The following is a 16,693-nucleotide window of genomic DNA, read 5'->3' on the forward strand; positions in this document are numbered from 1 at the left end:
GCTGCTACCTGCAGGCAATTTATAATGAGCTGAAGATGGAGCAGTGTGTTTCTATCTTCTTAATCTTCCTCTGCAAGCTCAGATGGCAGAGTTTTCCAAGGGGAAGGAGGAAGAAAACTGTCCTTGTGACCTCCAGAAAGAGATGCCTGACCCCACTCTGCTGCAACTTCCTGAGTGATCCAATTTCTATCGCTAGAAGGACTGCACAAAGAAAGTAAGAGGAAAGAAAAGGCCCAGTCTCTGCACACCCATCACTGACTGAGGGGAACAAGGAAGAACCATTATCCAATTCCTTTCTAGAGAAGCCCATGAAACCCCCCTGACCTGGTGCTGAGTTTGTGAGGACCTGGTATTCAGGGTTTTTCCAAACTGACCTGACACAGAGCAGCAATGCCACAAGGGCCAGAGCTAAACTCCCAGCCCAAGGGCCAAAAGAGATCCCAGGTTCAGTGCAGATGAGGGATGTGATCCCTCAGCTATTTAGGATGGGCAGCTTAAGCAAGAGCCAGCAAAGCTAAAATTCAAAAATAAGAAGGAATGAAAGGAGCTCCATGATAATTTCTCCCCCCATTTGTAGCTATCAGAAGAAGGAATGTTCTACTGAGTGGTCTAGAGATGAAACTATTCAATGGTGTTCAGCAGAGAGCCATGATGTGGGACACACCATGGCAGGAAAATGTCCCTGGCACTAGGGCTGAAGTCACTGTGCCATGAGAAGCTCCAGGATTGAGTTCCAGGTATTACAGGCATCACTATCATTGGCTTAATGGGAGAGGCTCCTTCCAGGCACATCCTTGGCAGGGAAGTCCATAAAAAGCTTCCAGTTGTGCCACCCTGAGACAGCAGAGAAGCCAAGAGGCCTCGTACATTAGAATAAAAAGCAGAAAGAAAAAGGCACTGCAGGCCTGGGGAAGCAGAGCTGCTGGCCAACCTCTGCCTGCCCCAGGGGCTGGACTTGGAGTTTCAGCCATTTAAAAGGATGAGAAGAAGTCAGAGAGCAGTAAATCCTGAGAAGATCCCCACTGAGACAGTGGAGAAACCAGAAGGAAGTAAAGCCATCTCCTGCCTGGCATTGTCCCTGCTATTGGCCAGAGAGGAATGACTAGGAATGACAGCACTGAAAAGGAGATCACATCCTCCAAAATTTAGACAACCTGTCAAGAAAAGCTGTTCTCCACAGCAGGAGCAGAGGACAGAAAGAAGGAAGAATGCTTTGATCCTGAAGAGCCTTCCTCTTCCTCTCTCCTGCTTTCCTCAGCTCCTGGGAAGATGATTCCCACCAGCTCTCTATGTGACAAGGACTGGTCTGCACACAGCACAGAGTGACAACAAACAGACACCTCAAATCACAAACTGCAGCACAGACAAAACCAAAACCTTATGACTGACCCAGCCGATCCCATTCCTCAAACCAAAAAAGGCTTCCTAAGGTTTCACAAAGGGAAACATCTCTGCACTGCAACAGGAATGCACATGACTCAAAATTCCATGCAGCATATTTCCTGCCTAGGTATATCCCATATCAGCTTCCACACAGAAAACAGCTTAAATCAGTTTGATATTTGCTTTCCTGTCTCATTTATGTGTTTAAAGATCACGGCATTCTGAGGAAGAACGGAAGTGTCATTATTTTTGAGGCTCATTAACACATGTTACACACCCCAGAAACTTGTATTTCCCCAACAGACAGGAATATGAGTCTGGATTTGATTAACATAAAAAGACCCTTACCAGAAAGTGAGTAATCTGTATTAGTCATCCTCATGGCTGGAGTGTAAGATACACTTGGCATGTCATGGCCCTTCTCCTTCTGTTTCCGTCGATACCACACAAAGAGTGCCAGCAAGACCATAATAATTAGAAGGAGAATAATAATTCCAATGATTGCTCCCACTGAGTGCCTCTCTGATCCAAGAGCAGGGCTAATTTTAGTATAGGGGTTTAATTCTTCCATCATAAGAGCCGCTGTTAAAAGTAATTCATAACACACTGTAAATTGAATCGTGCATTTCATTTTTGAAACGCTGTATTTTTTAACTACGTCATTGGAGAGGGGGAGAGAGAGGGAGAGAGGGATTTTACAGAGAGAATTCCACTGTACCTTGATCACATCGGATTCCTTTGAAGCCTGGACTGCAGTAGCAAGTGCCTGTGACGTGGTCACACGTTGCATTGTTCATGCACTCACACAACTGTTTGCAACCATAACCAAATGTTCCTGGAGAGCACTCTGGGGAGCCAAAGAAAAACATGGGAAAGAATTCTTCTGGTTTTGGGAATGGGCACAACACTTGGGAAGTTCAGTAGAGAAGTCTCCCTAGTTTTAGGATCTCTAGGATAACACCCTAATGTGAAATTATTATTAGTCTAAAGCAGGAGCTAAATGCATTCTATGTGCAGTTTGTTACTTATTAAACTGTAACTTTCTGGAAAATTCATAGAATGAAATCAATGATCGGTACAAAGGCTTTAGAAGACTTGATGTATTTTACAAATGTTCAGAGTTTAACAGAGCTTGAGCTCAGAAGCTGCAGACAACAGAACTCAGCATTCTTCACCAACCTACCTGTTTTATTTTTTGGGGGGAGTTGCAAAGAAAAGTTTTAATGAACCTTTATATAAACCCAACAACCTTTACCAAACAAACCCCAAATGCTTTCCTACTCATCCCTACCAGTGCCAGGATAGGCACTGGTAGGGATGAGTAGGAAACAGAATAGGATAGAATGGAATAGGAATAGAACATTGCAGGTGGAATTTCAGAACTGAGCATCTGAATGGTTTGATTTGCTCTGCTTCAGTGTCAGGTTCCTGATACAGAAGGAATTTCTATGCTGTCTTTGTGTTTCTGTCAAAGACTGAATGTCCAGCTGAGAAATTTATTCATGCAATTACCATGATGGGCTATTACAATAAATCTGTAGGCAGCTTACTGTACTTCTGGAAGCACTGTTCAAGAATAAATTGAAAGAAACAATGTCTGTCACTTACTTCCATGGAGAAGCTGCATTACTGAGAACGTGCACCCTTGCTATGATCCTGTGGAATATATTGTTCAAGATGTGACTCCTTGTGTGTCACTGCAAATGTTTTTCATTGCATGACAACAGCTCCCCAGTGTCAGCCTCAAAGCAGCTTCTGGTAGCCAAAATTTAATATTAAGTACAGAACCATAGCCAGTATCTGTTTATTGATTTGCAGTGTGCATTAGAATTGTATATTTAATCTGTTGGTACTCAAACAAAGAAAAAATAAAATTATTACAATTAATGCTTATTCTTTTATTAGGCTGCAGCCTACTTAAAATGAATAAGGCCTAAATTTTGGGACTGCACCACAGAAATGATGCCTGCAATTAAGCATTTCATCTGCAATGCAGTGTGACTGCCCATTCAGCAGGATTTGGAGAAGGAAGGAGCCTTAATGAAGAGATTCTTTTAGATTAAACAGTAGAAAAAAAAGTAAATAAATACATTTGTAGTTTGGATAGAAAAGAAAGCCTCAGGCATTATGCAGGGGTCAAATCATAAAGCAGCTCCTTGTATAAAATCTGCTATTGTGCAGTTCTTTGTGGGATTCTTTAGTTTCCTATTTTGATTGTGGCTGCAGTGAAGAGCATCCCCAAATTCCACTAAGCTGGCCACGTACAGAGTTACAGTGGTGCCATGTGCAATCCCCCAAGAGCACACAAATTTGGCCCTGAGATATTCACTTTGCTGAATGCAAGTGTGTGCAAAAACATATTTATCAATTCAGTTACATGCACAAATACTTCCATAAAGATCCATGTAGCAAGCTACAGTTAAAAAGCTTTCCCTTGCAAATCTGGCAGGAACGTTACTGAATTACCTTACTGCCAAAAAAACTGAGGGAACCCAGTGGAAGTAATGCCTTGGGGAGATGAGGTGGATTTCATCTGTGTTCAGAACCCCAGCAAGTGGGTGAGAATTTCCTTGTGAATTACTGCACTGGACAAACACACACACAGAGAACCTCAACTTCCCAGGACCCTCATTCTGTGTTCTTCTAAGAACCATTTGGCACAGCCTGTTAAATATTCCAGTGGGGCATGGACAACAATTCCAGGAAGACATTCCAGATGCCTTGCACATGAATTGAGGCTCATTGGGAAACACTCACGGCTCAAGCTAAACACAGACCCTTCCCAAAATGGCGAGCAACCTTGTTTCCCTTGATCTGCTTTCACTGTAAAGATGAATCTTTGTTTGGTCCATGTCTGCATCATAACTTCTGTGGGAAAGGCCCATATCTCCAATATTCTTTGGAATGCAGAGAGCAGAAGGGACCTGTTCCTTTTAACCCTTCTGTCTTTATGCACTGGGAAACCTGGGGCTGCTGCTCTCAGCAGCATTAACAAGGCCTGAGGCAGCTTTAGGGCTGGGTGTGTATTATCAGGTACAAGTTGTTGGGAAGGCCCCATCCAGTCAGCACTGAGTGCAGCGATTTGCTTTCCCTCACCTAACTTTAGCCTGGGAATGAAAGGCCCAATTTGCAGGGATTCACTGAATTTCTTTATGCTCAGACTGTCCAGTTTTCCAGAGGTGCCCTATCCTCCCTATGGATTACATAAGGTGCCTGAGGTCATTGTCCTGCTGACATGAACACCTCATTTAAGAGCCAGTTTGTGCAAGAATTGTGAAGCACACCCCCTCTCTGGAGAAGGAGGGCACTGAGGTCACTGCACTTACTCTGCTCACACTGTTTGCCTGTGAAGCCCGTCCTGCACGTGCACTGCCCGGTGATGTGGTCACAGTCGGCCCCGTTCTGGCACTGGCACACATTGGCACAGTTCTTCCCATAAAAAGCAGCTGGGCAACCTTTCAGCAAGAGAACAAGGAAAGAGTAAGAAATAAGCTGAAAGTCAAACCCAGATGTGTTATCAGCACAAAGTATGTGGGCGTATAAATCAATGGATTTTCAGCCTCTGTATATTTAATGACATTTATTTGATGGTCTAAATGCAGAGATACTGTGACAGACAATTTTCTTGAAGTAATGTTTCTCATCTTTACAGAATTGCCTCTTAAGTGTTTCAGAAGAATGAAAACTTGACCCATCTATACAAACTACATTTTCAAGAAGTGAAAGAAGATGCTAAACAGAAACTCTCTGCATGACCAGGGATCAATCAATTATTTGCAAGTGAAAGAACCTTCTTAAAAGGCTCACCAGAATTGGATCTCCTCTTTCATACCGGTAATTTGGCACTAGGGTGAGAAATCTCTACCATTTTCCTAAATCAGACCATAAATACTGGGGCATTAACAAGCAGGGACACTGACCGTGCAAATTCCAACAATGAATCAATAATCTAAATGATTTTCCCCTCCTTTACCAAGCGCCAAAGGCAAAAAAAAACCTTGGAAACCTTCAGGACTATTTTCTTAGGGGTGATGTGAGGTTATCAGGAGTAAGGAGCGTGTGGTTTTCCAGGGAAAACTGCAATACTTGGAAGAGACACGAGGTAGCAGCACATACTTTGACAGATTCCCTGTCTCTGAAAGGCTTACGCTGAGTGCAGTAGAGCCCCGTCCAACCGTGGGTGCATCTACATTCTCCATCGTAGGGGCTGCACAGTGCTCCGTTGTGGCAGTTGCATGAATGAAAGCAATCAGGGCCCCAAAACCCAGTGGGACAAGCTATGAAAATAAAAACATTTGTCAGCTGACAAAAAAGAAAGCAATGATACTGTGTTAGTGCTGTGGAGGAGCAACAATAAAGGGAGAACCTGTGAGACATCAGCAAAGGCAGAACCTCACACTGCTGAACCTGGCAGTGACTCCTGGGCACTGACCAGTCGTCCCTGGACAGTGGCTGGTCCTTCCAAGCCACCAATTGCCCTCCAAACCCCATTGCCACCCTGTAACCTTCTCCCTTCTGGCAGCAGGTCGATGGAGAGGGTTTTGTCCCACTCAGGTGAGACCCCACCTGCAGAGCTGCCTCCAGCCCTGGGGAACAACAGCAGAAGGATTTGGAGCTGCTGGAGCAAGTCCAGAGGAGGTCACAGAGATGCTGCAAAGGCTGGAGCCCCTCTGCTCTGGAGCCAGGCTGGGAGAGATGGGAATGTTCAGTTTGGAGAAGAGAAGGCTCCAGGGAAAGCTCAGAGCCCCTTCCAGGGCCTAAAGAGGCTCCAGGAGAGCTGGAGAGGACCTGGGACAAGGGATGGAGGGACAGCACACAGGGGGCAGGGTTAGATGGGATATTGGGCAGGAATTGTTCTCTGGGAGGGTGGGCAGGCCCTGGCACACGGTGCCCAGAGAAGCTGTGGCCACCCCATCCCTGAAGTGTCCAAGGCCAGGTTGGACACTGGGCCTTGGAGCAGCCCGGGACAGGGGAAAGTGTCCCTGCCCATGGCAGGGGTGGAATGGGATGGGCTTCAAGGTCCCTTCCAACCCAAAGCATTCCAGGACTCTGTGACTCCATGATCCTCTGTGTGGGGCAGGAGGCAGGATCAGGTCTTTGCTGTGACCAGTGACCCCCAACACGACCCCACTCTGTGTTGTGGCCACTCTCCATGCCTCACTGGCATTATCTGTGAAGACAATTTAGGCAGGGTTGCAGGATATGGAGGTAATTTAATTTTCTTTTTGACATGCTGGAATTCTTGCATAATAAAGCCCAGCTATTCAGGTTTACTTTGCTATGCAATCAACCACTAAAATTACCACATTCATTTGAAGCACAGAGTGCTACTCCAATCATGAAAAAAATGTAAAGAAAACTTCTTCCAGCATGAATTCACATCCACAAATTCAGATTGCTATTGTTGTTGGGGGGCTAATATTAAATTAAAATCTCTGGGTCTATTTTATATTTCAACAAGTACAATATTAATACATTAAAAAAAGTTATTGTAAGCCTCCCTCCAAAAATGAATGCAGTAAGTTACTGTTATTAGTGCCAGACTAAGAGATCCAAAATTATGATAGGCCTTCAATATAACAACTATATTTTTGCTTTAAAAAGCACTTTCCATTGCTTCCTGCTAAAGACATGAATTAATAAGGCACAGTTCCCAGGAAACCTGAAAGTACAGACACCAGGCCTATTTCCATGGATGCCAAAGGCTCCATGGATGATAAATGGAAGTTTCTGGCATTTGACAGACACCTCTAAAGCCAGAATGAATGGCCAAAAAACCCTGCCATGACGTAAATCACACAAAAGGTCACTGGACTCACACAATGTAAAGCTGAGCAGGATTTGGCCTGAAGTGTTTGTGCTATAAGCAACCAGAAATACTTTTCCAATGCTGTTCTAAGGCAGAACTGCAGGGGCTGTTAGTGAATCCAGAACTGGCTCTGGAGTCAGAACTAAAATTATCTCCTGAGCAGCTCCAAGTCCAGGTCATTCCAGGTTAACGGGAGCACAGGGCCAGAAATAGCCTGGGAGGGGAGGCCAGGTGCCCAGGGAGCCTGGAGTGGGACAGGGTCACCTTGGGAGAGGTTCCCTTTGTGTGCAAGGAGTAACTGAGCAAAGAGCCACGTCCCCCTCTGCTCATCCAGAACCCAGAGTGCCCACAGGCAGGTGCTGCCTGCTAAACTGCTCCTGCTGGCCTGGCCTGCCTTGCTCTGTAAGGAAAACAGCCTTTTTTCAAGGTTAACAGACACTAACAGACATTTCCCAATTAGATGGCTAAATATAATGAGGAATATGTGCAGCTTTCTGTCTTTTTTCCCTTTTTTTCCCTGCTGTTTTTGAGTGACAGCAATATTCTGCCTGTGGAAGACACACAATAAATGCAAAATTACAGCCGTCTGTTTTTATCCGATTCCTGCTTTATCACTTGGAGTTTAATATATTTTACTCTGGAATGCTGTCTAATATGCTAGTTGTATCCTGAATATGAAGTAACATTTCTGAATGATCGGATATTGCCTCCCTCTGTGATCTAGCTTCAATTAAGGGATGCTCTCAGGAAATGACACTTTGGGATCAGCAAATGCCAATCTTCTACCTGGGCAATTTTCAGAAAGAAATCCTTCATCCCTACAAGGCCACATTGACTTTTACAATTAAATTACATTTAATAGAAATATTTCAGCTACCTAATTTCTCAATTCTAGGGATTTGGTACCTGAAAACATTTACTGGTTAATAATGTCTAAATGTAATAGCTGAAAGAAAATTATTACAAAAAATAAATAAAAAGGAATCCAGCTAGAAATTAAAAGGGAGCATGGAGCTTTCTTTTCTGATAAGAGATTGTGACCTCCCTTTCCTGGAATAAAAGCCAGGCAGAGCTTCTGCAATGCAGAAACTAATTCAATCCAAAGCTAACTTAGATTAATTAATAGAAATCCACTTTAAAGAGAGTAAGGCACTGGCAACAGGGATTTCCCCCAGAATCTGACTTTAACTTTCAGAAAGCAGCAAACAAACCCAGAAATGGATATTTGGAGGCAGAGGTGGAGAATGTCCCTTACTCTGGGAGCAGTCCATGCCGATCCAGCCCGGGAAGCACTGGCAGGAGCCGTCGATGGGGTTGCAGGTCCCGTTCTCGGTGCACTGACACACCTCAGCACAGTCCTTCCCAAACTTCCCACTGGGACACACTGCAAACACAAGGCACTTTACTGCAGCCTCTTCAAAGGCAATGGCAGGAAATCACAGGACTCAACATTTAGCAATTAGAGTTAATTACAATAGTTTCCCTTTGATGAAGCAAAATTCCTCTGGAAAGCAGGAAAAGTATTCGAGCCCATTTTGCTTCCATCCCAGGAGTAAAAACAATAGGAAAAAGTCATATCAAAATCCATTTTTCTGCTGGAAAATTAAGCTAATATAGTCAGAAGATTGCAATTATTGAAGGGAAGTATGGAAGGATTACAAGAGGAGAGACAAAACAGAGAAGAGAGGTCATCAGGAGAGGAAAAGAACAAGAAAACCTTAGGAGAATTCAGTGAGTAGCAGCCACAAGTGAGAGGCTGGGACTGATCTGGTTTCCAAGCATTTTATCTATATTTATATTTATGTATGTTATATATCTGTTTGGCTGAGAGCTATTTAACAAATGTGCTGCATCCCAACAAAACCAGCACCTCTCCCTGTGCGTCCACCTAAGTGAAGTTGGAAGAAAAGAAACTCTCCGTTTTTTTCCAGTCATCTTCTCACATCCTAAGCACAGTGACAGGAAACTAATAGACATGTAGATCTTCAACCTCCCACCAAATTATTGGAAATCTTTAACGTTAAAGTTGATGGAAAGCTCTGCTCAGTAACAAATGAAATGTTTCATTTCTGGGCTCTTATTGGCTGTGTTCCCTGACAAAAACAGATGTATTTTCAAAACAAGATAAAACATACAGTCCATCTTTGCAAAGAGGGTAACAAATGGAACTGGACTTGGATCCTGGTAAATAATAGCAATGTCAAAAAAGTGATTAAGGCACTTCCCTGAATTATGCAGCTCTTCCACCACTTCAGCCTCTCTCACTTTCTCAAAAGTAGTCTCTGCAGGTGACCTCAATCTATCCTGACTGTGAATCAGCCACAGATTGAAATCCTGAGCTGTGATTCATTGGCTTTTATATAATATGCCATCCTCTGCTCTTACAAGAGCAGAGTATTGTTTTCTGCTTGTGTTTCTATAGACTATGGACTTATCTGTAGGAGTGGATAAAGTTGGGTTTGGCTTTCACACTGTGTGCTAAACAGAACTGTTCCTAAGTGAAAAGAGATAAAACAAAACACAATACACAGCCAGGATGGAAAGAATACACAAAAAGAGAAGGAAAGCAGAACCCTCCTATCACAGACAGCAAAAACTGAACTGATCTGTCAGCCCAGGCTCCTGGACAGGCCACACCATTATTGCCTTCCAGTGCTCTGCATGAAGCAGCTCCAGGCACTGTTTTATGGCATCTTTGAGATGGAGGTAGGCAGCAGCACCTCGATGAAGGCTGGGGTTTGCATGTACAAAAAATGGAATTCTCAAAGGACTTCCTTTGAAGAGGAGCTGATTTGTTCTGCACCATGGAATACTGATGGATCAGGGCAAGATCTGTGATCCAAACAGAGCTGCTGGCAAAGGGACCAGGTCACACTGGTGCACACAGGCAGAGCTGGCAGAGGGGCTCCCCCCTCCCTCCCTCCCTCCCTCCCACAGGAGCTCCCCCTGTCTCTGGGAAATGGGATGCTGCCCTCTGGAATGGCAGCACACAGGGATGACAAAATGGTTCTTCTCCCTAATTTAAACAACCTGGTTGTGGACTGACAGAGAGATTCTTGTGAAGATGTGAGATCCAAATCCAAGCGCTTTTTAAATGTCTCAATCATTTTTAGAGAGCTGTAAAACAAGGCCTAATGCTGCTTTCTGCAGCAGCAGCCTGACTGTACAACACAGATTGGGATGTTAATTAGCTCCGAAGGCTCTGAAGTGGGACTCCCAAAGTCCCTGTGGGATGTCAGGTGTGTTCCAGCAGTGATAACAAGTTATTATCAGCCCATCTCGCTCTGGGATTGTGAAAGATATTCACAAAACAGCTGTTTAGTTGTTTGCAGCTCGGAATCCTTGGCACAACTGAGTCAACCTGGGCAGTTTTGGGGGTTACACAGCTCTTCACATGCACATACTGCTGGTGGAAGAATGTTCCTGCTGCCAATGGCACAAGGAAATGAAAATTCCAAAGTGAAATCTTCATTTCACGTTTTTCTAATGGAAAATTAATTAGCATTTTTCTTTCTACAAAATAAAGTTACATGTTAACTCATTATGACAAACTGCAACACAAATTGATTTTAATTAGGACATGAATATTTTAAGATTAATTTGCTAGATAGATCAACATTTCAAAGTAAAACCAGAAGTGCTGAACATCTGAGCAAAAATAAAATAGTTTTCTTAAGAGGATAATTAGACCTGCTTATGCTTTGAAATCTGGCTAACGTTTCACATAAAATGGACAAATTCACTGAAATACGTTAATTTTAATAAATTAATTGGTGTAATGTTTAGTTGACTATACAGCACAGGAAAAAAAAAACCCCATGGTTATATTTAATCTGTGTTTAATGATTTTGGGTAACTGCTGCCTGCAATCCCAACTTACTGAGAAGCAGGTCATTGAAAGTGTCATTCAGTTCTGGCAGGAATGGTGACTTCACAGGGGCAGTGGCCACTACAAATCACTTCTTTTAAATATCTGTGTAGAAAATACCCACTGCAGTGTGCAGCAACTGAGAGTGCAGAAGGCTGAGGGATTTTGTGGGTATTTTTAGGATGAAAATGACACTTGGAGTTAAATGTGGAACTTTGAAAGGGACAGAAAGGTGATGGGTGTTTGGGGGAGCTGAAGTTCCTCCTCACTTGTGGAAATGAACTCCCTTCTCTGCCTCACTGCAAACTTTCCTGCCTCCTGCATTTGTGTCTGTGGTTTTAGCCATTCCCAGCCAGGTCCTGCACAGTGTCAATGAGGTTTGGTGCACAACTGGGTGTTTGGGATTGTTCACCTGAGCTGGCCTTTACCTTAACCAGAACCTCCCTGTCCTGCTGCAAAGATCACAGGAAGGTGCTATCAACATTCAGGTGACGACAGGCTGAGCAGCAAGAAAAATGAAGCCATTGGATGCTGATGTATTTACAGCAGGTGTCTCATTGCACAGGCATTTCAATCCAGTGTGACAGAGCTGGATTATTTATGAAACCAGGAGCACATCGTATTTCCAAGAGGGTGACTGAGTACCTGTTTGCATTTTCCCTCTGAAGGAAGGATTTTCTTGGGATCTAAACTGCAGAAAGAAGTGCAAAAGGCTGGGAGCAGGGAACGGGGCTCGCTCAGGGGAGCTGCTCGGGAAGCGAGGCGGTACCTTGGTTGCAGAGGGGCCCGGAGAAGGGAAGGGAGGCGGTACCTTGGTTGCAGAGGGGCCCGGAGAAGCCGGGCAGGCAGTCGCACAGCCCGGACACGTGGTGGCAGGGACCATTGCTGTGCACGCACTGGGGACACGGCTGGCTGCAGTGGTGCCCGTAAAACCCGGGGGGGCAAACTGAAAAGAGAACAAACCAAGCTGTCACAGGTTTTCCAACGTCTTCTCATCACTCAGAGCTTGAGAATTCTCCGTCTGTCTTAATCCCAAACCAATATTTCTTAATTTATCAAGCATAATTTTGTGGACAGCTGAAATGATGAGGCCTGTTGGATTGTTCCATGTCGAATAAAGTGCATGCTCTGGTAAAACTGCTCCTGCGTTCAACATTCCCACCTTTCTTCCTCATGGAAGTCCTTGGCTGTTTAATACCACAGCAGAGTTCTCAGTACCCTCTCTCTCTCAGGACACTCATTTGAGTCTCTCTAACCTGGACTCTTTGACAAAACAGGAGTTTAAGATGTTTGAGACCTCCCAGCAGATATGGTTAATAACACACATTCCAAAGATTTTAGGATAGATAGGAAAAGAAACACTGGCATACATGTACAAAACCATAAACTCAGAAAGAAATGGAAATTGAGTCAAGAAAACAGAGAAGGTGTATTAGGAAAGAATATTTCATGTCAAAACCACTATGCCAAAAGCTGATTTCCAAACCTGTCTGGTGCAATGCCTGTGCTCAGCTGGGAGGAGCAACAGCCATCAAGTGATGAAGAGAAGCCAATAATGATAATTATGTAACACCATATAAGTCACCTGATTTGAATCAGTAATCACATCAAATAGCTGAGAAAACTTGTAATGAATTGTGTACTTATTTTGCCTAAAACCTGGATTGAAATTATTGTAGAATTTATACACCAGGTATAGAATCAGGATTATGGCTCAGTAGCTCTTCTAAAAGCAGATTTTTGCTTCTAAGAGCAGGTAGAGTGAAAAAGCATCCACTGTCCAAACATTCACTGCAATAGATAACACAAAGAAATGTTAAATTGCAGTAAGTGACAGTAAAAATAACTTTATATGTTTTTATTTTTACTCCTGTGATTCTCTGTTCTATAGTTCTGGCTCAGTGGTTACTAAATCATGTCTGTTCTATTTTTCCAGCAAATGAGAATTTTCTTGTGGACTGTATGTTCTCACAGGGTGTCAGGCTCTTACCCCACTGCACATTTCCAGCTGGAGCTTCGCTGACAGGTTGGTTGATGATGCAGTAGCTATAAAACAACCTGGATCATTCCTGGAGACATTTCTGCAGGCTTAAGAGCACTAAACCATCCCAGTGTCTCATGTAATCCTGATTACACAGACAGAACAAGTTGGCTGAGTATCATCTTCAGTATCATCCTCAGCTCTGCCTTGTAATAAAACAGCCTAAATCCTGTTTCTAAATGAATTTCTAAGAGAAAAATGTGGATGATTTTGAGAACAAGCTTAGCAAGGTCTCCTGTTCACCACGTATTCTTGAGCCTGAATCCCAGAAAAGAGCTGGAAGCAAGCTGGATTCCCAGGCCAAATACACACAGAGGCAAGAGCAGAAGCATCCACAGGACCCCTCTGCTGTCACCCCAGTGGGGAGAAAAATTTCTCACCAATAGATCCTTAGCAAACATCCTCAGGGAGCAGCCTGATTCCTGGGCTTGCAAACTGGGCACAAGGTTTGCTCTTGTAGCCTGCGTGCCAAGAGCTGATAGAACTAAGGTGGGTTTTTTTCACCTCAGAAAGGTCAGAAACTATTAACTTCTGGAAGTTTTGCACTCTTAAGGTTTCAGATTTGTAAAACATTTTCTTCCTCATCTCCCTGAAGCTCTGAGCTCCACATTTTAGCCTTGGAGAGAGGTTTTACAGCTACACAGATATGCTGAAGCACCTGGAAATTGGGGTTTATAATGGAAATGCTTATAGGCCATTAACTACAGCAGTGCTAGAGGTCATTTTTATAATGGCTTTAAATAAAAACTGTCAGCTACAAATTATTTTTAGAGATGAGTGTGTTCTAGTGTCAAGTGTAACTGGTGAAATCAAAGGGGATCTATGAGCTGGGCATGCAGAATGTCTTACAGCAACAAGAAGAAATGCTGAGCAGAAAACAAAGACCAATCCTCTTCTTGTTTACATGGGAAGATGGTTGGTGTAGTTTGGATCAGTGAATTAGGGTCCCTATGGGGCAAATGCAGCTTCCCAGATAAAGCAAATGAGAGGATTTTTATCTGCTTGGTACATTTTAATATGTAGCAGCAGAGCATCAAACAGGAGCTATTTTGGGCTCCTGTGTTTCTTTTTCTGCCATACGAGAAAACATTGCCTTGTTATTTTGATGCCAACGCTCATCCACTTGTCATTATATGATGGGTGGTGGCTGACTGTTTAACAGGTCTGACTTCACTGCAAACCTGAGTCCTGCCAGCTTTGGTTTGTAAGGGTGCTGCTCCTCCTTCCAGGTCACCTGTGACCTCCAGGTGTGATCAGAAGAACAAACACAAGGCACAGCTCAGTGCAGGAGAGTTCTTGATGCAGGAGCCTTTTCCAGGCTCTTTTGCCCTCAGGAAGTCATGAGCTAAAGCAGCTCAGAAACTGTGGATTTGTCTGCCTGGTGTCATAAAGGAGCATTTCTACCTGCCTTGCTTCTGCCAGCTACAGGAAATCTTACTTCTCTGGCACAAGGGCCCTCTGTATCCCGGTGCACAGTCACAGGTTCCATCCTCAGGGGAGCAGGATCCCCCGTTCTCACAGCTGCAGGAGATGGAGCAGTTGGGTCCCCAGCGGCCCTGGGTGCAGATGTTGTCACAGTGGATGCCTAAGGACACAAAGCCACACGTTAGGCTTCCCACAACTCTCACTCTGCTCATTGATCAAAGAAATGCTTGGCTGGACTGATGCCTCACAGTCCCCCAGAGGGATCTGGGAAGGAAACAGCTCCTCTTTTATCTGCTTAATAAAGTGAAAATTAAGAAAATGCCAGAGAGGTGAATTCTGTACGTGTTGGTGGGAGCCTGTTCAGTCCTCAGCACCATTAAAGAAACTCTGCATGTCATCCAAGAGATGAAGGTCAGGAATTGCTTTAAAGTCACAAAATAGCTCAAGTAACTGGTCTTGAAATAGGCATTTGATTGAAGCCTGATTACTTACCTGTTGTGAATTGGACGACCATAAAAAGAAAAATCAGGATTTTGCAAAAACATGTTCAGTATTTGGATTCTTGAACGCAAGTAAATTAAACTCTATTTTGTGTTCTGTTCCCTTCCTGGCTTAAACCTCTGTGCTCTGGTGTTTTGTGCACATACCCCACATCTACCCAGAACTCCCCAGTTCTGTGTGAATGAGCTGAGTTCTGATCCAGCAAGTGGCCATATGTGAGCACAGGCTGAGCATTTGCATGTTAAATGGAGACTGAGACCTGCCAATCCAGCTCCCAGTGCTCCCCAGGCTGCTTGTTTGATATTTACTATTATGAAGAGCAAAGCTTGGAAACACTGAAAGGAGCACACAGCCAGGAAACTTAACACAAGGCTTCTGGCATGGTTTCAACTGGCTTTGTTTAAACTGGTGACTTTTAAAAACAACCTTGTGCCATGGCTTGTGACATATAAATGTGATTGAAGGAGCTGATCCTGCACACTGTGTCTGAGAGGCTCTCACTCCACTGGAATAAGGCAGTACCAATACCTGCAATTAGCAGGGCTATTTGCATGATCAAGGGCTCCTTGGATGGGTTTGCAGAATCATGAACTAAGAGAGACATTGAGCAGTGCCAGCTGCAGGGAGTGGCACTGGCAGGAGCATCTAAACCAGCAGAAATGGATCAGACACTGGCTTGCAAATTTTTCTTAGAACCCAGTGGGAGCCCAGCCCTGAGACTGGGGGGTACCCACACACTTCAGCTGGGCTTCCAACACCAACCTCAGATGTTCTTTACCATCCCTGACCTGAGATTTTCTTTACTATCTCTGACCTGAGATGTTCTTCACCATCCCCAGCCTGAGATGTTCTTTATCATCCCTAACCTGAGATGTTCTTTACTATCCTTCACCTGAGATATTCTTTATCACCTGTGCCCATGTCCCACTGCACAATGGGATCACAGCAGCCCAGGGGTTGGATTAGTGCAGCTCTCTGCAGAAACACAATCCCAACCATTCCCTCCACCTCTGATAACTTCATCTGGATGCTGGAGGTAATGCACAGCATTTGGGGAGCTGTGATCTGTACAGTCACCAAACTCTGGGCATTATTAAATCAGCTGAAAGTCATTATAAATACACTTACAGTGCAGTTTCAAGTTGGTTTTATAAATCTATGAAGTTAACACAGAGAAGAAACATAAGAAATGCTGCAGAGCCAAAATTTCCCTTTTCTGAAGATTAATCATACAATTATAATGTCCCTTCCTAGAAAATCTTAACCAAGTCTGGCAAAAGCACAGTTTGAAATGTGATTTCTAGTAATACATGATCTTAGCTTTATTTATAAAGAGGCATGGACCATCCTGTACAACTTAATAAAAACCACATTAAAATACAGTAAAAACTTAATACAAGCTCAATTCCTTCACATCCAAGTAAATAAATCTGAAAAAAGGGACTGTGAAAAGAGACAAGGAACATTTGTATTAGTAAAATCAAGAAAAACTATTATTTTAAGAAATTATTTTAAAGTCTTCCCTACTCCCTTTGAAATCAAATATATCCTTGGATTACTTATACAAGTGCTTTGTGTGTGCATTAATGTCTTTTATCCACAGTGCTCTGTAATTAAAAAGTCAGAAAATAAATTGTTAATAAATAAACAAATAAATAGATGTGTT

The 16,693-nt window shown here is 43.5% G+C and overlaps 1 protein-coding gene across 1 annotated transcript in view; it reads right to left on the reverse strand.

Moving 5' to 3' along the window:
* MEGF11 (multiple EGF like domains 11) overlaps window positions 1–16,693 on the reverse strand; it is a 252,337-nt gene that overhangs the window by 23,497 nt on the left and 212,147 nt on the right. Inside the window, 7 exon segments of the mRNA XM_030955179.1 lie at window positions 1,732–1,965; window positions 2,102–2,230; window positions 4,710–4,838; window positions 5,532–5,660; window positions 8,448–8,576; window positions 11,872–12,006; window positions 14,540–14,686. Coding sequence (XP_030811039.1) covers window positions 1,732–1,965; window positions 2,102–2,230; window positions 4,710–4,838; window positions 5,532–5,660; window positions 8,448–8,576; window positions 11,872–12,006; window positions 14,540–14,686 — 1,032 coding nt within the window.

This window comes from Camarhynchus parvulus, chromosome 10 (genome assembly GCF_901933205.1).
Source record: "Camarhynchus parvulus chromosome 10, STF_HiC, whole genome shotgun sequence".
Lineage (NCBI taxonomy): Eukaryota > Metazoa > Chordata > Aves > Passeriformes > Thraupidae > Camarhynchus > Camarhynchus parvulus.